The sequence below is a fragment of the Penicillium citrinum genome, assembly GCF_028827155.1.
Source record: "Penicillium citrinum strain IBT 23319 chromosome Unknown utg000005l:1.0-1900146.0:1.0-1900348.0, whole genome shotgun sequence".
NCBI lineage: Eukaryota > Fungi > Ascomycota > Eurotiomycetes > Eurotiales > Aspergillaceae > Penicillium > Penicillium citrinum.
This window is the reverse complement of record NW_026622690.1, coordinates 19304-43185: the sequence shown is the minus strand read 5'-3', so window position 1 is coordinate 43185 and position 23882 is coordinate 19304. Positions and strand designations below refer to the sequence as shown.

The window sequence follows — 23882 nt, the reverse complement described above, 5'->3', positions numbered from 1 at the left end:
ATCGCAAATCAAGCCATAGTCACTAGTCAATCAGGAAATTGGGTATCTAGAAGCCAGTGCCCAATTGGCTAGATTTGAATAAGGAAACCAAAAGTTTCTCGATCAAACATCAATTATGAAATTGATTTTTTTTATTAATTTGATGCTTTGTCCAACCTCTCGCAATGCGCATAGGACTTTGTTTTCCGGCATAAAAAGCAGCGAGTGACTGCTCAATATCTACTATTGTCAATGAAAAGAGCTTTCGTCAAAAAGACTCTACCAAACCGAAATTACGAAATTCTTTCTATTTTCATTGCTACCTGGAATTTGGGTATTTATAGTATCTTCAGATTTCATACTTGAAGCGGTGCCCTAAATGACGGACTATGCCAGCATATAATTGCGCTGTTTTTCTGATATTTTTTGTCTCTAGCAACAGAAACTGTTGGCACTGCCGGAAATTACGACTTGCATTCGCTATATATAATTCTTGGAATTTGTTATAATTTTGAGCTAATGTGAGCAATATCAACTGCTGATATATAAATATACAGATCCTTTATGGAATATCGATATCAATGATTCTTCAGAAAATTTTTATGGATTGCTGGATATATTTTCTTATATAGACTCAGGCTATGATGATACTGTTGTGGAATATATATTTTATTCTGTATATAATATTCTCCACAGATTACTATAGTTAGAACCGGATTCATTATTGTATAATATATATAGAAAAGATTTGTTCAGCTATATAGCTATATTTCTTATTCAAGAGCAGATTGACTGAATAGAATTCTGGCTCTGTATATCAAACTATTTTGCTGCAGAATTTGTAGATAAATATATCTTTTTTCTATCTCAAAAAGAATTATTGATAGACAATTTATTACAAATACAGAAACTGACATACAGATTTATTTTGAAGATTCTATTCTGTCTAAAAGCAAAGTATTATATTCAACTGGCTATTTATTTATATAGAGACAATTTCTTGAGCTTTTTGATAGAAATAGAAAGTATTTGTTCTATTGATCCTGATTACAAAAATCTATTTGATACTAAATAGTTTGTATTCAATATTGCCGCCAACTTTAATTAAATTGGTTGTTTTTATTGCTCAGACTAAAGATTTATTTTTGGATCTATAGAATATAGTGAGATTTCAAATATTCAATTCTACTACTATATTTGTACAGCGAAAAGTCAATCAAAACTTTTCTGTTATTGGAATTATATTGTATAATATTTGTATTCTCTTAAAATTTTCTATTATACAATATCAGTTATTCTTTACCAAATTGGAGCAAAATATTAAAATTTAAAAATTTATAATTAGATTACAAACTTATTTCAAATAAGTCCAAATTTTGTATTACTCCGATATATTTTATAGTTCTATAGATATAAAATTTAAATACTTATATTCTTTTTGCGTTTTCTTATATACTACTATATAAGATAGTCTTTGCTAAAAAGACAAATTTGATCTATATAATAATAAATATAAGAAACTTATTATTTGTCAGAACTAGCAATCTAGAATAATATAGAATTTTGAAACAAATTATCTGGGAAAAACTATTCAAAAAAAGAATCTAATAAACTATAATTCAGATATAAGAATAAGAATTTCCAATCTGACTTCTCAATTATTATTTATATATTCTTATTGGTAGCAATTACAATTTCAAAGATTTCACTTCAATTGGAACAACTACTGCTCTTTCCAAATTGCTTAAAATTCTTTTCTATATCTTTCTGTGAGCAATTTCTTTGCGCCATCAAAATTTGCTGTCTATTATATTAATTGTTGTATAAAAAATCTCTGATAGCCAGAATCTGTAATTGAGAGAGTCTGAAAAATCCAAATATCTATTCAGCAAAATCAATAAATATATCTGAATCTATAATAAAAGAGGAGCTTTTGCTTTCTATTGATTTATATTGAGAGAAAAAACAGATTGAATTTCTGTTCAAACTATTAGACTTGGAAAAAAACAGAAATATCTCTTTGGCCAGAAATTGTGAATTCTCTGTTTATTTTTTTGAGAGATATAAAATAATTATTTTCTTGAAATCTAGATAATGATTATCGCAGATACTAAATCGAAAGTAGAGAATATATAGTGCTGATTGATTTACTTCGAATTTCAAAATTGGTATCTATATCTGTTAGTATATAAAAAAAAATAATAATTAAGCTTTAAAATACTATAAAGAAAGATAGTATATTTAATTCCAAATACAATATTTCAGAAAAATTCAGAATTTATGGCAAATTGCAGAATTATAATAAAATACAATTATATATATTATTGAGATTGAGATCCCGGGACTGCTATTCCGGTAGGTTACGGCTGCCGTACAAATAGCCTTAATGTTAGGGCATCCGCATGTGACCGAACGGGCACGTGCTTATCCATCTGTATATAATGCTGCTAGTCTAGAACAATACCAAAATATGCAACTTCACCCCTCAGATCTCATATGGTAGCATGTCCTACTGAGACCAATCTCCTACGGTTAGTCCGAGGAGGGTCTAATCGCCGCGGATTGCGAGCGAGAGACCGTTCCTATCTCTCACCAGGATATTGAGATTCTGATCGAGGGAATCCACAAGCAGATATTGTTGTTATTCCCCTCGTCAATCCTTATATTGTGCCAGAATGATGCTATCGAGGTACAATGGACACAATTGCAAAACCGGACCGATCTAATATTCCAAGTTTTGAATAAAAATCACACAATTGTGTCGGTCTATACCAGCAATGTGACGATCGACAATAATATCAATAGATATAATTGGTCGAATGCTCGGGATAACGCACTGTGAATGCATTCTTCCGACTAAGAGTGGAGAAAAGACAGGATTCTCTACCGCCGATATCAGAAAGTAAACAGACAATATCGATCTGGGAACAAATAAAAGGAGAACACAGCCGACCGGATTCAAATATGCCTTGGTCTAATATTGTATATCCAACCAAGAAATTATTTGTGCCAGATACTATTATTTGCTTGTAATGTTTCAATAGAATATTCAAACTTCTTGCTCTCTTAGTTCTGATATTGAGCAAGCTTTATTATTTTTCTCTTTCGATATGGTCCAAAATTATTGAGCGCTCTTTGATAATTCTGGAGAGTACATAATTGAATATATTTAGATAATAAAGCAGTCTGTATAGTTTATCGAAAATACAAATCTAGCTACTGCGAGAGCAATTGGATTAGGACAGAAGTCTCTGATCTTGTATCTGTTCAATCAATCAACGCAGAACAAGATCAAGAAATTTTTGTTGAAAAAGATCAAATCCATTTGTGATTATAGCAATACAATCTCTTATAATACTATATATCAGTTTCTATATAACTGCAAATAGTTCTTCACCGAAACCGAATATTTTGCGGGAATTATATTAGAAAACAAGAATAAAATTATATATATCTATAAAGCACTTATCAAATACACTAACAATATATAGATTGTATACAAGAAATAAAGAGATTTGATCTTTGAAGATCCGATTGTTATATAGAAAGATTTCAAATATTAGTTTCTACAAGAATTTGGCAAATATTTGGAGAAGACCAAGAAGTAAAAAAAATTTGTCCAGATATCACAAAGAAATAATCAATTGTTCACAGAATATACTATCAACAAACAAAATACTGCTGCTGATTGCGAAGATATTATAATTACAGAGAATATTCTTATTCAATTTCTTCTTATAGATATAAAAGCGAATTTATAATAGAAATAGAAAAAAGAATATAAGCAACTAACTATACTAAACAGAATTATAGAACAATTCATTATCTATAAATACAGTGCAACAGTCACTGATTATATCAATCGAAAATCAACTGCGGATAATGATAATTTTATAGATCTAAGTACTATATCTGTGATCTCAGAAGATCTTCGATCAAAACAGTTTTATATAAATATTGTATATTTTCGCTGCAAAAAACATAGATATATATATCGCGAATATCGAATACAAGATATATAGCTCAATCAATTAGATATAGCCAGAGAAGAACCGGAAAACTAGAAAGATCTAGCAATATCAAAGTATTTGCTAGCTGTCTAAAAAAAGCTTCAGTTATTCCGAATCTATCAAATTCTCTAAATCTATATATTTCTAGGCTCTGAGTCCAGATCTTATTGTTGACTATAGAAGATTTATTGCTGTTCTACTGCACTATAATTGAACTGCTGAAAGATATTATAATTGTTTATATATTGTTAGACAGCAGAATTTTATATATATTTATCTTCTCAAAGATATTGAAGCAAATACTATATAATATATCCGAATATCTCAAAACAGTATTTCAAGTCTGTATACCAGACAGCCGAATTCTGTATATAAAGACAGCAGTATATATATCTATAGTTCTTGAATTATAGCGAGATTATTTAAAGATATAGATTCTAGATCTTCCGGATTATCAGTTTATACTGGAAAAAGATTTTCTTAAATATCGGAATTTTTAGATTGATTGGACGATTTCTAAAATAAAACTATAAAATTGTTGCTGAACTTATATAATCAATACTATTTCTAGCTGCAATTCTATTCTGTCAGACAATCTAATCTTCAATTTTATAAATATCAAACAAACTGTGAAAACTTTATCAAAAAAACTATATAAATCTATACTATTTGTTATGCAAACAGCCAAAAAAGAAAGTGGATCAGTTGTGAGCAATAGATTACTTCAATATATAGATCCGAATATCCAGAAAATTATATATTCTTATCCGGATATATTTCGAGAATTATTGCTATCTATTCTTTCTTCGAATCAATCTATATCTTATGAAATTGATACAGAGAATACTGTTCCAGTCAATATTAATATATATCTATTGTCAGATAAAAAATTTCGCGAACAAAAGTATCAGATTGAGAATTTTCTCTATAAGAATCTAATTCAGCTATTCTCAAGCACTTGAGATTTTCTGATTATTTTTGTTCGCAAATCTGACAAATCATAATATATATATATTGACTATTGAATATTTAATCAGTTATCTGAAAAGAACAGATATCCACTATCAAGGATTCAGAAGTTGTTGGATTATATAGATATATCCAAAATACTGTCAAAAATTGATCTGATATCAGAATACTGGCAAATCTGTATAGACCAGAGTTCAATCTCTAAAACTATATTCAATACTATTTGGAACAAATATAAATAATTTGCAATGCTATTTAGATTGTGCAATACTTCCGCAATCTTTTAGATAATAATAAATAAAGTGTTTCAATTCTATTTGGATCAGTTTGTGATTATATATCTGGATAATATATTTATCTATTTACAGAATATTAATAAATATTGAGAATATTTACAAATAGTATTGAATACACTACAAGAAAACCAGCTGATTGCTCAATTATACAAATATTCAATTGCTATATATAAATTAGAATTCTGTAATTATATTATTGACAATAGAGAGATATATTCTGTTTCTACTAAGATTGATATTGTGAAATCGTGACCGAGACCGACTAATATATACAAGATTTGCCAATTCGTGGGTCTCGCGACTTACTATTGTTGCTTTATTCGCAATTTCGCATATATTTGCGCGCTATTATATAATTTGTTCAAGAAATCTGATAAGATACTATAATATCAAAAATTCCGTTTAGTTAATTGGACAGTTGTATATAAAAGTGTTTTCTGCACTCTGAAAAAGAAGTTTGTCAAAGCTTCAATTCTTGTTCAAATAGATCATTCTAGACTGTTTATCATCGAGACAGATATATCCGAATAGACCATTGGAATAGTATTGTCACAAAAAAAAAAAGACAGACAACTGTATCCAGTTGTATTCAACAAAAGAAAGTTTCAAAATACCGAACTAAATTATTCTATATATAAAAAGAAGCTTCTGACTATCAAGAAAACATTGCGTAAATAGAATCAATATATCGAAAACGGCACTCAAACCACTATTGTAACCGATTACAAAAGACTAAAATATTTGCAAACAATCAAAACTTATAGTAAACAATTGATATAATAGATCTGCGAATTTCAAGAGTACAATCTGATTATCCAATACTATAAGAGATCGGATATAGTAATCTCTGATATATTAAGCCGCAGATCTGATTTTGCCGAAGATAGCTCTGTAAATATATTGAAATCCCAACCAGTATAGAATATCTCTCTTATCGCTATATAGACAATTTCTGATCTTTCACAAACTATATTGAAAGTCTCCGAGAAAAATTAGTTGACAACTACTGAACTCTTTCTTCTCACAGAAAAGATACCAATTGATAAACTTACTGTCCAGACAATATCTCAATTTGCTGTGAACTTGAATTTCCAGACAAAACCGGATACTAAAACAGAAAATTATCAACTAATCTTTATCCACAATAATAAAATCTCTGCTTTATTTTTAGAGACTGTCTTCTATAGAGATCTTTTGTGTTATTTATACAGAGAGTATAGATATTTGGATTTTCCGGAGTTATTGAATATTATCTGATTATATATATAGTGGCTACAACTAAGACAAGATATTGAAGAAATAATATAATTATATCCGGCTTGTCAAGTGTTACAGAATTTCCGAAAATCATTTGAAAAGAAAACAATACAATATATAGTCGCTACAGATATCCAGTCTTTCCAATAATAGAGTATAGACTTTATCAGATAATTATCAATTATACCAAATAGCAACAGATAGATTGTTATAGCTATCAACTATATTATTGATTGGCCTATTACTGAGACTGTAAAAAAAATAGATAAGAAAATTATTGGCTGTTTTCTATATAAATATTTGTTTATAAATTACAGAGCATCACTGAAATTAATTTCAGATCAAGGTACCAATTTTATATCAGAAATTGTCGATCATTATCTCAAATATTTGAATATAAAATATCACACAACAATACTTTTCCATCTATGAATCAATAGAAAGATTGAGAATTTTAATAATTTGATTGGCAATATTCTCACAAAACTATTGATGAACAAATCTACTAAGTTGTGGAATTTGTATTTGAATACAGCAATATTTGCTATACAGATCTGACAATATATAAATACAGAATATAGTCTTTACTATCTGGTATATAGAATATATCTTTGTATACTAGATAATAATAATTTGATAGTACTCAGTTCAACCGCAGACTGGATTGAAAAACTGGGAATTCTGTTGGATATACAAACCAAGATAAACAAACTATTGCTTAACTATACTATCAGAACAAATTGTATATATAACAGTCTAGTCACAAAAACCAGTTTCCAAAAAAATATCTAGATATTAATATGGAATAAAAATAGAAAAAAATTTGAATATAAGTGATTTAAACTATATCAAGTTCTGGAATCTTATCCACTTGAAATATATATCTTAGAGAAGCCAAATGACCGCATACTGCGAAATCTTATCAATGAATCTAGATTTCTGGAAGCAAAAGTGAGAAATCCAGAACAGTTATAGATATTCTCTGTGATACAAAATGTGTTGAGACAATCAGAAATCAGTTTGTAATATTCTGAGAAGATTAGAAAGATCTTTGATACAGATAATTCACTATCTTGATATTCGGATTTATCTATATTTATCTGGACAGAATAAAATAAATTTAGATACAACAATATCTATTATAAGCAGATAGAGAAAAAAACGATCGCAAAATATATTATTGAGAAAAACCGAATAGAAATAGACTGGAACAAATTACTATCTAGAACTTCTGGAAATAATACTAAAGACAAACTCGAATATAAAAATATATTGAATAGAGAAAATATTCTCTCAGAAAATATTTAAAATAATCAGAACACTGATATCTATAAATATATACTGTTTGAAAAACCAATTGCTGTTATAGTTTTCTCAGCTACAAAATAGAATACTACAGCTAAAAAGAAACTATATACTATAATCGATTGATTGTAGAAAAGAAATACTATTGAATAATAGAATACAAAAATCTAACAACAAAAATAGATATTTCTGGAAATACTAGAAACTCCTCAGAAAAAGATAAAGATTCCAATTTTATATAAAAGAATTGAAGAATGGATCATCAGAGATTGATCTCTTTGCAGACAGATCAATCTGATTATACTGCTCCAGAAAATTATATAGTTGTTCACTCTCAAGCTTCAATCACTGAATTATCTTAGAGATATAATCTCAAAATTTATGGCAAAAATTCCAGAAATTGTCTCCACAATCAGAGAGATAGATATTGAAATAATTATTTATAAAAGACAACTATAGATACAAACTCAAGAACAGAATCAGTTTCTGAGAATTGAAGCCGATTGAAATAGAACAAACAGAAACAATAACTGTAGAATAGTAGCAAATGACAATAGAGAACAATCTCTGTTGAAATAGTTTGAAGAGAATATCAATGCAAACAGAGCTATATAGAACAGAATACTCGGGATTTATTCAGCAAAGAATATCCAAAACAAAATCGGAATGACCACTATTCTCAAGATCTATAAATAGTCAATATCAGAAACAGTAAAAAGAGAAATAGAATTTACAGAATAAATAAATGCGGCTGTTGTCCTGGAAGTTATAGTTGGTGCACAATTTCTTGAAGACAAGCCCAGACAGCAGTACTATAAAACAGCAGAAATAAAAAACTTTTTTGGCAGAGACTATACTTTCGGTAAATATAGTCAGTCAGAGCTACAATATCAGTATATTGGATATAGACTGTATAGAGCTGAATAGGGCTGGGACAAGACTTTGGACCAGTATATTAGTCAATATCGCAAAGAACTGGCTGAATATATATCTTCTAATCTATCTTGGTGTTTGCTGAGAATAGAATAGAATTGTTGTTGATATCCAGATCAGTCAAGACTATATCACATAAATTAGCTAAATATAAATGAACAGAGCGGAAAAGATTTATATTGTTCTCTCTCACTACTATTCTCTACAGACTTGGATATCTCTTTTTGTACAAGAATATACAAAATCGAAAAAATCTTGCAAAGAGCACTTTTGGATACAGACAAAGATAACAGACCGGATAGACAATATTCCTTAGCAGAGAATATAGCTGCAAACTGAACAGAAATACAGAAATATTTGGAGAGAAAAAAAAATATATTGTTGTTACTGCTCTCGGCTGTATAGAGACAAATAATTAATATCAAATCCCTGGACAGACATCGACAAACTTACAGCTAGAGATATATTTATATATACAACCGCATTGAACAGAAACAGAAGTTCTAGATTTAGATTCTAATATAAAAAGTCAATAAATCATTCAGAAAAAAAATATTGTGGTATCTATCCATTGCTAATATATCTGAATAAACTGGAACTGATAAAACTGATAATAAAACTAATAAACAAATCAATATATAAACAATTAAGATAGATAAAGAAAGAAAAATCATAATATAGCAGATACAAATAGAAAAAAGTATATAACACTATTATATCTTTCTTATTTGCATTATCACTATATTCCTTTCCGAGCAGAAATATAAGATTATTGACAATATTATATAATAATTCTATATCTAACTATAAACAACTATATTTGATATCAGACAAAAAAAAAAGAGAAAAAAAAAAACAAAGAAAAAGAAAATACAGACAACTTCATCAGAAAATCAGAACAGAAAATAGCAAAACACAAATATTTTTGAAATTTTCAAATAAAGAACAATCCCAAACAATATTACCAGCACAAAAACAGAAGCAAATACAAATAGAAAAGAACCAAAACAATTACTTAAAGAAAGAATTCTTTTTCTCTATTTCAATATTCTTATCCGATTTCAATTGACCATTTTTCTCAAAGAAATTTCTCAGTTGAACTTGCTCAGTCTCCAAATATATAATTATCTCCAGAATATATATTAAGATAGAGCAAACAATTAATTAATCTATATTTAACTAGATTCTTGAATCTGTCAAAAAAAAGATCAGAAAATCTGAATAAAAAAATTCCAGTCAATTGTCAGCTTTTTTCTTGAATTTCTATACTGCCAGTTGATACTAAATTGAAATCTGTGAAAAAAAACTGAGCAAAGAATAATCTGGATTAATCTCTATAAATTGAATTAATAGAAAATCGAAAGAATTTGCCCGAAAATTGCAATAAGTTGATTCGGTATTGAATATACAGTTAGAACAAGAGCCGCCAAAAAATATATCTCTGTTTACCACTATTGCAATACAACTACCGAAGAGACTATAACTATTTCTATAGAATATACAAATATATCCGGGAGAAGCCACTATTTCTATATATTGTGCAAAAGCTATATACAATTGTTGAGGTTCTCTACAATTCTTTGGATCCGAATGCCAATCGATTACTCGAAGAAAATCTATAGCCAGTAGATTGCAGTCCAATTCAATCAAGAAAATGGAAGTTATAGAATTGTATAAGACATCCAAATTTATATCTATAATCAGATATTAGTCTAAGACAACAGATAAAGAATTGCGGATATTTATATTCAGTCAATTGACAACTGATTGAAGACAATACTGCTATACAGCAAACAGAAGTTATCGATCTATAAAAGCTTATTGTTGATTATAGAGCCGGAATCTGGCCAGACTGCAGTTGTTTCGGAATAGAAAAAACTGGTCAAAAACTGTTAGTGTTGAGATTATCACAACAGATTGGATATAAATATATCTATCTTGAGAAAGATAACAAATATTAAGAAAGTGAAGAATCTCTATCCGGAGCAATACAAATCCTGACAAGGGATAGTAAGACTTGGTTAAAAGGGACTGCCGAATTGATTAGCGAATGCGAAAGCGCACAGCCGCAGCCAAACTTATCTAACTTGAAGAAACCAGCTAGCAATAACAAAGTAGAAACTTTCGACCAAGACACCAGAAGAAGAAGAAAGAGAATGACAAAGAAAAAAAAATCTATAGAAGGCAAAAAGAATCTATATATAACTCTAGACCCTGGAAGCAAACAGACCCAATTTGTAGCAAAAGAAAATTTCCAGATGGCGCAATGCGGAAATTCCCAGTGAATGATCTGGCCGGTGGCAAATGGAATTTGCCAGACAATGCAAACTGGTTGTCCTGAATTATTCCGATTTGTTTATCTCTTTAGAAAATTCTGAAGCTATTCCAACCAATAACAGCCGACCGGATATATTATAATATGTCTACTATACTTGTTTGTTGTTAATTTTCGTTTGTATACTTAAAAGATTGTTTACAATTATGACAATTTGTATCTAACTGCTATTCTATTATTCCGCAGATGCTATAACCACAGTATAAAGCATACGGATATACTTTGAATCAGATGGGGGAGAATAAGATCCCGGAACTGCTATTCCGGTAGATTACAGCTGCTGTATAAATAATCTTAGTGTTAGGGTATCCGTATGTGACCGAACAGATATATGCTTATGCATCTGTATATAATACTGCTAGTCTAGGACAATACCAAAATATGCAACTTCACCCCTTTCAGATCTCAATATTACAGAATATAGCAAAAACAAAATAGTTTACCAAACTAGATATTATTGCAATATTCTATAAAATTAGAATACAATTAGACAAAGAATATAAAACTATATTTCAAATATAATATAGACTCTATAAATAAAATATTATATCTTTTGATTTTATCAGAGCTCCGGCAATTTTCTAGAGATATATTAATCAAATACTATACAAATATCTAGATATCTTTATATCTGTATATATAGACAATATTATTATCTACTCCGATAAATCACTAGCAGATTACCGACAGAAAATATACAAAATATTTACAAAACTGCAATAAACTAGTTTGCAATACAATATCAAAAAATCAGAATTCAAATAAATAAAAATAAAATATCTAGAATATATTCTATATATTAGAGAAGAAATAACAGTTGATTCAGCGAAAATTGAAATCATCAAATTATAGTTGATATTTACCACAACAAAGAAAATTCAAAATTTTATTGACTTCGCCAATTTCTATAGAATATTTATATTAGAGTTTGCAGATTTGGCAGAACTGCTGATTGCTCTAATAAAGAAGAATACAGTCTTTTAATAGAATAAAACTTGCCAGTATAGATTTGAGAAACTAAAGAATCTGTTTATATCAGTATTAATTCTAGTATATTTCGAAACTGACAAAGAAACAATAGTAGAAATAGATATATCAGAATAGACCACAAAAAATATATTTTCTCAAATACAAAAAGACAGATCTTTAAGATTCTGTATCTATCTTTTACAATAGCTATCTTCAGCAAAGATAAACTACAAAATATACAACAAGAAACTGCTTTCAATTATATAAATATTAAAAAAGTAAAGACTAGAATTGAAAATGATATTCCAATTCACTATTATTACAGACTATAAGAATCTTCAATATTTCTACAAGAAACAATAGCTAATAAAATAGTAAATATATTGAGCTGATCTGCTAAAAGAATTCGATTTCGAATTGTATTACTGTTCTAGAAAACAAATTATTCAGTCAGATATTCTGTCATAACAGAAACAAAATTGGTTATAGAATCTAGATAATAAATATATATTATACAGATTTTGTATACTATTTGAGAATATATTGAAAATAACAATATAGTTAATAGTATAGATATTCTCTGCTCTGGAACTGAAGATAATCGATTTTGAGATATTGATTAGTATATTTCAAGATAGCGAAATATAACAATTATAGAAAAAAGCCAGATACAAAAATACAATATATCAGAAATATACTACTACACTATAATAGAGACAAAGATAAATTTTAGCTGAAATAGATACAAAGATTAATCTAGACAAATACAGATTTGACAAGAGAGAATTATTACAATATCAAAATAGAATATAAATATCTGATTTGGAAATATTATATATATAGATTATACAACAAATATATAATTTAGTTATTACTAAATATCTAGAATAGAATACTATATTTGTAATACTATCACAAAGATAATTTTGATCTAAATTGATATATAATATAAGAAGATTTGTATAGAACTATATAGTATATAGAAAGACAACAATATAGCAAAACACAAAATATAGACTATTAAAATTGTTACTGATTCTATAACAAATCTGGACCAAAATCTCTATAGACTTTATTATCAGTTTATCAGTAGTAAAAAAAGATTCTGAGACAAACTATCTAATAATTATAGATAGATTTACAAAGAATATTATTCTTATTGAAATAAACTTTATTATATCAGATACAATTGCTAAAGTATTTTTATATTATTTCTATATATACTACAATCTATCAAAGACAATAGTAAATAATTATAGACTGCAGTTTGTAAACAAATTCTGGAGAATAGTCTGCAAGAAACTACAGATTCAGAGACAACTATCAATTGTTTTTTATCTGCAGACTGATAAATCAATAGAATATATAAATCAGAAAGTTGAACAAATATTGTATATATTTATATACTATACACAGAATAATTGAATAGATCTGCTGCCAATAGTAACAATTGCAATCAACAATTATAATATCAGATTGATAGAGATAAATCTATTTTTCTTTATATATAGCTACAATATAGATTTTATAGCAACAATCGAAGAAGATATACCAACAACAACAGGCCCCGGTCTCACAGACAAAATACTGATGAATCGGATTCGAGATACAACAGAATAGACACAAACTACTATAGTATTTGCATAGAAGAAGCAGCAGAACAGTATCAATAGAATATACTAAACAGTATCTATCTACAAGAAAAACAATCTAATATAGTTAAATCTGAAGAATATTTATTCAGCAAGACTATATAAGAAACTGGATTGGCTATATATATAATATAAGATACTAGAGATTCTATTCTCCCACACAGTGAAACTCAATATACCAGAAAATATATATTCAGTATTCTATATCGATCTTGTTAGACCAGCCGCTTCAGATCCGCTTTCTATACAGATTGTTGATGATTCGAGATCCCCTCCGATTGAGATCAATAACGAATTAGAATGGCAAATGGATAAGATACTGGAAGCGTATACAAAGCACAAAAAGCATTGGATATTAGTGAAGTAGACGAACTACACAGAGCCTATATAGAAGCCTCTAGAGAACATGGGCGAGTATAACGCTTTGAATACATTTGAGGCCAAACATAGTAGCGTTTCGGCTACAAATCAGGCCCTACCGAGAAGATTAGCGAAGCATATTCTACGTCGAATAGATTGTTTACATCTATATAGGAGAGGGAGGGTACTGTAACAGGTCAGAACCCGATATAGAGTCATGTGTACCACATAATCTTGTCGTTGTGTTTACCTTTTACCCTATATGCTGTCGGAACAGAACAATATAGCACCGAAGCTACACTGTATCCAAATCGCGTCGGCCATGTATTTACATTTCTTCAAGTTTGACAATAACAGTTTGCAGGCAACGCCTTGTTGAAATTAAACCTGGCCTTAGCCCTTCACATTTTCAATATATATAAATATATATCCTATTGCTGCTAGCTCTGCGGAAAATAGATTTTGCTCTATTTTTGTGCCCAGTGTGATAAACAAGATTTTCAGTCTCACTTTTCAATAGCAAGTGACAAATCAATTTATCTTTTTAATAAAGAAATAAACAAACAATACTTTCTACTAATTTTGCTATAGATATAAGCGCTTGAATATAAATAACAAAAAGACTTGAACTTTGGAACTATAATTACAGCTCAGTCAATATCTGTATTCAATTGCTAATTACAGACTGAAGAAAGTGAAGTTTTTCCACAAGTCTGACTGAAGCAATTATGCTCCATCAATGAACTATATTATCTATCTAGAATGCCAGAAAAGTCTTCTGTAGTATTACAGTATTTCTGAACCAATCTCTCTAAAAATATCGTGGTCGTCTAGTATGAGCCTCTTCTATTAAGTTAATGATGTCTATTTTAAAAAGTAATCATTTAACAGAGCCGAGTCTTCTCTTATATATATATTATGTGAGTGGGATTCAAGGCAAGATCAAGATGATGACGATAGTGAGGGATGTGGTGATAGTGATGAGGACCTGCTGTTGGATTTTTTGGCGGGATTCCCGAGCACAAGCCAGACTGCGGACACGCACGGCGTCCCAATGAGCTGGCGTATAATCCCACTTGGGGAGAAAAATTGACAAAAGAATATAAGGTAGAAAAGCAAATATGTACTTATTATCCTATCATAATCTTAGCACACTGTGGTTTCCGTCTACTCCATTCCCCGCGCTCAAATTGGGATAGCCATATAATCTAATTCGCTTTATTCCGTTCACTTGGATCATAGTACAGGCCAACTTAAGGCCACCCGAACTGCTCTAACCCCCATCCCGGTATTATGAAATGTCCTATGTGATGAAACAGCCGCGAGGTACCTACCAAGTCCAGCATGTTTATCCTCTGACAAGTCAATTGAATAGAGAATACCTTTATTAGATGGCTGCTGGTATCACTGCACTTGAAAAACAAAGAAAATACTATATCGCAGTGCTGAAGTACAAGATATAATGTACTACCATGAAATCTGCTGTTGACGACTGGGATACCAAGATCACTCCTCAAGATATCAGAAATAAGTATAAAGGAGAACTATGCATAAGTGAACCTTACCTATTGCGGTCATTATCTTTTCGGACCGTTACAATAATGTGGATAACAACAATATAGAGTTGAGCGAAATTCTTGGCAGTAGAGAGATACAAAAATTACAAATTTACGAAATTGAATACATAGAAAATAACAAATTGTGTAAAAGAATTATATAAAGTATATTACTGCCACTTAATATAGAAATCATTCTACAGTATATCTGTAATTATTATAGAAAATTACCTGATCAGACTCGGGCCGTCGATCAGGTGATGACTATAGCTATCCGCGAGGAATATTTGTATATAGCAAAACAAGATCTGCATAAGATTATCGGTCACTTTCAGTTTTAAATATATCTTCCCATAGAACCTCATTGAATACTCTCATCTTACCACAAATATCCGACAATCATATTCATCTAATTAGTGGACCAAGCAAATACTCATTTGCGCTGATATATTCATTTCACATGACTTCGAACCGTATCTCAAATATCTAACAGAATAACTCTCGAAATCCTTATTGCTTGGTATCTTGTATTTTCTCTGCTCACTATACTTAATATCATTGAATAAAAGGGACAAATCGCCTATTTACGCAATCTGAGAGATCTTCAACTACTTTAATCTTAGATTTCAGATAATCATACCCCTGATTTCAGTACTGTAACACTTTCGGTTGCACCTTATATCTTCATCGCAAAATCAGACTATTTTGATCTCTATACTATATTCACAAATCGCAACACTCCTAGAGAGGTGAAAACGCCACTCGAGTTATAACTATTTAGAACTATCAAACAAAATGGTGTATATCTTGGCTGTAAATATTTTGGCTGTGAGCACAAACCATTACCTTCCCTACTAATTTCAGTTTTTGTACTATTGCCAATAATATTGTATAACACAGAGCGCAGTGCTTTGGCATCAACACTGGGCACTGTAATTCATACTAGCCGTGTTTGACCTATCAGAACTAATCTCTTCAAGATCAGCGCTATGTGAGAAGATCACTCACATGATCGTATATACAAGATAAATGAAAACTTCCTGTTCGTAGGGGGCATCTTGTAGACCCTGAACTACATATGAGCAGGAGTTCACATAAGGTAGAATGCGGGATTTCTCCAGAATCAAGTATTCAACTTGAATTAAGCACCCTGGTGAAAATTGCCAAATGGTAGGATTTGCCCACTCTGTACAGTCATTCAATTGTGATTGATAGTCAAAATGTGTGTACATTTCTATCAACATGACTGCGCCACCAATTATACTCAACTGTATTTATTTCTGATTAACCCAGAGTATTTAAATGTTTTTGGTGTTCAACGGCGAAAAGGCTCATTATCTGACTATTTAGTTGCTCAGATCTTTTTGTTCATAATATTGTTCAAGGGCGACAGTATTAGTTTTAAGAGCCATGATTCTAATCTCATAATAACAGAATATACAAAAAGTATACTGAGATCGCAGTATTCAAGTCATCTCTGCCTGCGTAACTGGCAAAAATGCGATCTTTAGGCCGGTGATTAGTGACGATTCACCAATTCACCGCTACCAATTCACCACTACCAATTCACCACTACCAATTCACCACTACCAATTCACCACTACCAATTCACCACTACCAATTCACCACTACCAATAGACCGGTAAAGTTCGTGTCTAATAGTTAATCCGCCGCAATTAATTAAGTCCGGAACACCACTGACAGTCATCAAGATTCAGCAGGTTGGCAGATGCTAGAATTTTCAAGATATCGTGATTGATACTGTGGCTAAGCTTCGCGCAGTGATGCAATGCAATTCGGCAGTATACCTAAGGATTGTGATAGCATCACCGGGTCTGGCTGGTGAAAATTGTTTCTAAACCGACCTCCGGGGAAAATTTGGCCGCAAGGGTTTTATCGACGCCACCCGCAGTTAAGAGCGCGCGGATAGGAGCCATTGACTGGAAACGAGATGACCGGCAAATCATAGATAAGGTCCGGCATTTATTTGCCATCATTGATCGCGAGTTGACCGATCCGACCATTCTCCTGGAGAATATATATAATATGGACGAGACAGGAGTTCTCAGCGTTCTCAACGCCATCGAAGTGCTTGTTGGCAAGGATGATGTGAGAAAGCACCGAGGGCCACCGTGAAACGTACGCTGGTCACGGCAGTTGAATGCATTTCTGCCAATGGCCGATTCCAGCACCCTCTCATCATCTGGCCAGCAGCCACCCATCGTAGTTCCTGGACCACTCACAATACAGTGCCGCATGTTATTGCCTTCCATATCTGGAAACAGAGAGATACTGTCAAAGCTAAGATAGGCGGTGTAAAACAAGTGTGCATTCAACGAGATTGGTGTTGTCTAGTCTGAAGTTCTACTAAATACTACCCCATAGTAATTTATATGGGGGGTGACCTCCTTTCTCCTTATCCGAGTTCATGGTGACTCCACCGCATGCTTACATAACTCCAATCGCTCTGACAGATAGTTACTCTTTTAAACCCAAGTCACGGGATACGCTAAGCCTCATATGGTTAGTTCCGTAATTAAGCATTTGTTCTTTAGGGTTGCATGGTATCGAGGATGAAAGTATAAAACTGTATAGTACAGTAATGTACGGTGACATGTCCATATATAACTAAAGGATCGTTCGTTCCGACTCCCAACCTCCCACATGCCAGTCACCCAAACCACTTTAAAAATGTCAAGAAAAAACGGTTTCTGGCAACGTAAGATGATTATTTATATGATATACAGCAAGAACAGGCTCACTACAAAGCAAACGGCGAAGGTGGCGCAGTGTAGTGAGCGCTCAATCACTAAGATACGAAAGAACTAGCGGTTATTCGGTAGCGTCAAAAGATTCCGAATCAATAAAGGAAATAGACCCCGAACCAACGGAGGAAATAAACTCCACAGTATGTGCTTAAGGCTCTTATCTGTCGAGGTTGCTCTTCATTTTTCGCAAAAAAATTCCATTTTTCCCCGAAAGGAAGCATATTCCCCAAACACTCTGTATCTAATCATTATTATTCAAATCAACCTACCCCACTCTACCCTTCACTATTATTCCTCCGGCATCCTCGCACAGTAATGAATACTGGGGAAAGGCCTTCCGGGTGGAATTAATTCTATTTCTCGGTCACTTCGATCTCGTCTTGCAGTTGCAATCTCAGAAGTTATTTATATATGTCATTGAATTACCCCCATCAATCCACTTAACTATCAGTATTCAAGGACTGCAGTTCACTCCAACTCTATTTATCTGCAACTTGCCACAAACTCCGAAGTCCGAAGTTTCTTGTGACAAGACGTGATTTCCAGCTTTGCCTCAACAATGCCATTCTCGCGCTCGACCAATATTGTCGGCTGCCACGCGGAAGGGGAGGTGGGCGATGTGCTTATTGGTGGGGTTCTTGACGTGCCGGGAAAGACGATGTTCGAAAAACTTCAATATTTTGAAAAAAACGATAGCTTACGCCAATTGCTTTTGAATGAACCCCGGGGCAGGGCCCCAATGAATGTGAATGTCATTCTCCCCCCTTGCGACCCCCGCGCTGATGCCGGCTTTCTCATTATGGAAAGTAACGAATATGCGCCTATGTCTGGGTCGAACACAATGTGCACTACAACGGTTTTATTAGAGACTGGCATGATCCCAATGAAAGAGCCTGTTACACAGGTGACTTTAGATACTGCTGCAGGACTGGTTACAGTCACTGCGGAGTGCGAAGCTGGCAAATGCAAAAGCGTTGAATTCGACAACGTTCCTGCTTTCGTTCTCGAGCTCGGTTTCAAAGTGCAAGTCCCGGAACTTGGCCAGATCTCGGTCGATATTGCGTATGGAGGGATGATGTACTTACTTGTGGATACATCTTCACTTGGCTTGTCTATCGCCCAACAACATTCTCGCCAATTGATTGATATCGCAGAACGAATTAAACGTGCGACTGAAGCTGTCTACACCCCTATTCACCCGGAGAACCCCGACATCACAGGCTTCAGTGTTCTTGAGTTCACAGATCCACTCCAAACCGAGAAAGACGGCTCTAAAGTTGCTACCAATGCAGTAGTTGTGACACCCGGGCGATTTGACCGCAGTCCCTGTGGAACAGGAACATGTGCCAGATTAGCGGTCATGTATGCGAGGGGTGAGATTCAAGAAGGAGAGATTTTCAAACATAGGAGCATCATCGGAACGGAATTCATTAGCCGCATACGTGGTGTTTCCAAGGTAGGGAACTACCCTGCTGTTCTGCCAACCGTGAAAGGTCGGGCTTGGATAACGGCATTCAAACAGGTTGTTCTTGATTCGACAGATCCATTCCAAGAAGGATATAGACTGGGTGACCAATGGCCAAGCCTTCTAAATTAGTTTTTCTATCTCGAATTCATATAGTTTTAGCAGCTCAACATGATTAATCTTGGAAGGGGTTACCTAGAGCTGTACTCCTTAAGGGGTTAGCCAGGAATGCCTGATGCCCAATGAACAACGGAAGCTGCCACATGGCGATAAGCAATTGTAATCACGAAACAAGGCTTACTGTCAAGCCTTGCCTATTGACTTGGCCGGAGATGGACACTAAATGTAGTGCTAAATACTCTGTAGTGAATCAACTGAGGGATGATGGAAGGTGATCTATTGCTACCAGTCGCTAGTTTGCTTGGTTTGCATGGAGCTTTCTAGTCGGCCCCGCCTCCAAGATTTGTATCGGTACAACTGGGATACATAATCAGATGCCAGTACTACGTATCGTCATAACTCGTACTTTACACAATTCCATATTTGGATTAATAGATCACGTGACTAGGGTTTAAAAGAGTATCTGTCAGAACAAATTGAGCCTTACTTAAGGAGGATACAGCACCCAGGAAGAGTTAGGTAGTGTTATGTAAACTTACATACAAATTGTTAGGGATAGACCATAGTAACTAATACACCAGATTTCCACCACTTTGGGATGACCCTTATATACGGTCTCACCGCTTCCGACAGTATCTCTCTGTTTCCAGATATGGAAGGCAATACCGGGCGGCACTGTACCCCTGGTTGGCATTTTGCCTGCTCCAAGACAGGCTATACAAACACAGAAATCAGCTTGTACTGGATGAAGCATGTGTTTGATCCGCAGACTCGAGACCGAGCGGGCGGTCGGCCACGATTGTCGATCTGCGATGGTTCCAGCACCCATGAGTCTCTAGAGGTCTTGAAATTCTGCTTTTCTAACCGCATCATTCTATGTCGTCTCCCTTCTCATACGTCGCACAAACGGCATACCGGGCGCAGGTTGAGCAGGCGTGTCGGTCTAAGATAAATAATATCGCTAAGCTATACTTCACTTATTCTTATAATCACATCTACGTAGAAGTATTTACGCCTCATAATATATACTTCACTCCCTTGTTATTGTGCAATATCACTGACGGTACTAGTTTAAAGGCCGAGGTAGGCATGCTGCCCACGCCCACAACTCCAAGAAAAAATTCCGACCTGCGTTCTAGAGCTCTGATCAACGATTTCGAGATAGTCGAATAGGAGATTGATGGGAAAATTTGCTCCTCCATGGCTAGTAGTTCCCAGCCGGAAACCGAACACTTGATTCCTGTCGCCGAAATATCTAACCAAGAAAAAGGAAGCTCTAGAGCAGCAACGTTGGGCCCGGTTACAAGACTTCCTCGTAATGCAAGGACGGCAATATCGTTCTCGAACGCTTTGGCATTGTGATTAGGTGCTGGGTGATCTTTGTGCTTCAGCTGACTGTCTGTCGGATGCGTGCTGCGCGAAGCCAGCTCTGACCCTGAATCGGCTGTCGGCAGAGTATCGACGCACTGGGCAGCAGTGAAAATACGCCTGAAATCAATAATCCTTCTGTCTATATTCATGGGAAGAGCGATATTGAACAGACACTTGATAAGAAAATTTTCTTGTTACGGCGGTTGACCCGCCGCCGCTTCTCTCTTCAGATTGAGCCGAACCAGTGGCAGCCAAAAACGGGGTGAGAGAAAGCTTGATATTGAAGAGGAACGGATAATATTTGCTTTGTCTGCTTGTTTAAATACTTCATTCTCTTTCCCCTCTTCGTCCATGGATACCGCACAATTATTGAGCGATGAGGGTTAAGTACAAATCTGCTCCACTGTAGCTGAGCATATATTTTGATCAAGGAAAAAAAAGATCACTCCATATCCATGCTAGACGATCGACTTGCGAATCAAATTGCGCAGAACATTCTAATCGAACACAAATCATTCCAATAGAAGACTCACTCTGTGGGTGCTAACATTTAGCCACATGGCGGAACCGACCAAATGACAGATAACCATACCTCAGAACGGAAAATAACAGCTTAACGACCATACCTAAAAATGCACTATCAACGACACGGGGCAGCAAATATTCTTGTATCAGAATTGAACTTCACTTCATGGGCTCTTCCAGCCACAAGAATAGTCACCTTCCACCCAACCTCATGCGTGCGCTCAATGTTATAAATGAGAAAGTCGGGGGCGATATTCTTGCCGCCAACTAGGATTGCTCCATTCGATGCCAATCCATCTTGTTGAATGGTTAGCCCAAAACGTTCTCCTATATTTACCAATGGATCTTCGTTAGTAGTAGAGATGGTGATAGGAGACTTCTGATTCCAAAAGGCATGGCTTAACCCCAGCTCCACCGGCTCCCAATAGGCGTGTGTAAGGCTACCGCCAAATAAGTCTTCTCCAATAAGGACCGTGTTTTGTTTTAGCACCATTTGAATGTTGGCAACTACAACGTTCGGCATTCGGTCTTGAAGGATGTCGCTGGTTCTGTCGGGCTGAGGCTGAATTTCTATTGTGTGCTGAAAAGGCTCTGGATTATCCAGCTGGATGGCAGCCGGTGTTTTGAGGATGATACGGAAGTTGAGATCTGGCACTTTTGAAGATTCAAGAAATGTTTGCATATGTTGTCGGAACGTCAATTTCGTATACTCCTTTCCCGGCATCAGACGGTGGCTCTGAATCTACCCCTGGGCTTCAAATACCTTGAGTTTAGGCGTTGTTAATATGGTTTCTAGCGGGTGTCCATTATAATTCTGTGTACTGCCTCACAGCTCTCAGATCGGCGGGTAGATACAGATTGGAGATGTGCAGTGATATGGTACTCAACGAAGCACATCGCCCGCTCGCCAAAAGCAGGACCTAAGGACTCAAAAGTCGCCGGTAAAAAATGATGACCGGGGTGCTCCTGATCTAAAGGAATCAGGCTGACTCCGCAATCGCGGCCTGATCTGCATGTCGGGGGCTCAAGGGGATGCCGACTGCGAAAGGCCAGCTAAGTGTGTCTTTGCTGCCCTTTGCTAAATGTAAAGCACCTTTGAAGATAATCCTGGGACTTATTTTGACCAGACGCCGAGAGTCGAGAAAACATTTTCCTTTCTTATTGATCTTTGTTTTCGAGCGGCCGCATAAAGAAAGTGTGATGATAGCGTCCGTGGCGAGAATGCTTCTTGATCGTACGATGTTGCCGATAATGGTATCACATGGGAGGTGCCCGCATGGCGGTGGCTCGGAAAGAATAATTTTAAGATTATTACTTCCTTTGTTCGTAATTGGTGGCATTTGGACCGATAGTCATCGTGGTCGAAAGAGGGGAGAAAAATCGATCAGAGAAGTTGACCGCCGACCCCCAGCCCCCGAGGCCGCTAGTGTCTGGGCAAGTTTATGGGGCCGAAAAGGTATCCTTGCTTTTTTTTTTTCAACGATACTAAAATTCTCGAAATTATGACTGCGTTGTATACATATCCTGATCGGATTTATTAAAGACAGAATAATAATCCCTTGGCCTGAAATTAGTCAGGAACTATACCTCGTTTGAAATTATCTGTAATTGCCAGTCCAGGTTCAATCTTGTAAAGGGAACGCTAACCTTCAATGATTCAGAAAACCTTGCCTATCAACCTTGGCCCCGAATAAAAAAACAAGAAGCACTAAGCGTTGCAGTCAAGCAACTGCAAGTTGCAGAAGGAGAAGTTGGCACCTTGCTACAGTAGTTCAAATATTATTTGTTTGTCATGCATGTTATCCCTGCATAGAACCTTCTAGGAGTTCTCGTCTTCTAAATTTAGACAAAAAATTGTATCTGTCTTGAAATCTATAAAAAGGATTTGGTATTATTACAGATATGTACAGAAAGGGCCATTTATCACCTGTCATATGATTAGGGTTTGAATGAGCCTCTGTATCTGTAGCATGGAAACCGATGTTAGACGCTACCGTAGTTTCAGAGACCGG

The 23882-nt window shown here is 34.1% G+C and overlaps 2 protein-coding genes across 2 annotated transcripts; one reads left to right on the top strand and one right to left on the bottom strand.

Moving 5' to 3' along the window:
* Positions 1–18948: 18948 nt before the first annotated feature.
* Positions 18949–19986, top strand: N7469_005869 (proline racemase family protein; the record flags this gene model as incomplete). Its single annotated transcript, XM_056644789.1, has 1 exon — positions 18949–19986. One exon carries the CDS (start codon positions 18949–18951, stop codon positions 19984–19986), a length of 1038 nt encoding a protein of 345 aa, XP_056500027.1.
* Positions 19987–21985: 1999 nt separating this feature from the next.
* N7469_005868 (uncharacterized protein) lies at positions 21986–22594 on the bottom strand (the record flags this gene model as incomplete). The annotated part of the gene is made up of 1 exon (XM_056644788.1): positions 21986–22594. The coding sequence occupies one exon, from the start codon at positions 22592–22594 to the stop codon at positions 21986–21988; it is 609 nt and encodes a 202-aa protein (XP_056500026.1).
* Between the last annotated feature and the right edge of the window lie 1288 nt (positions 22595–23882).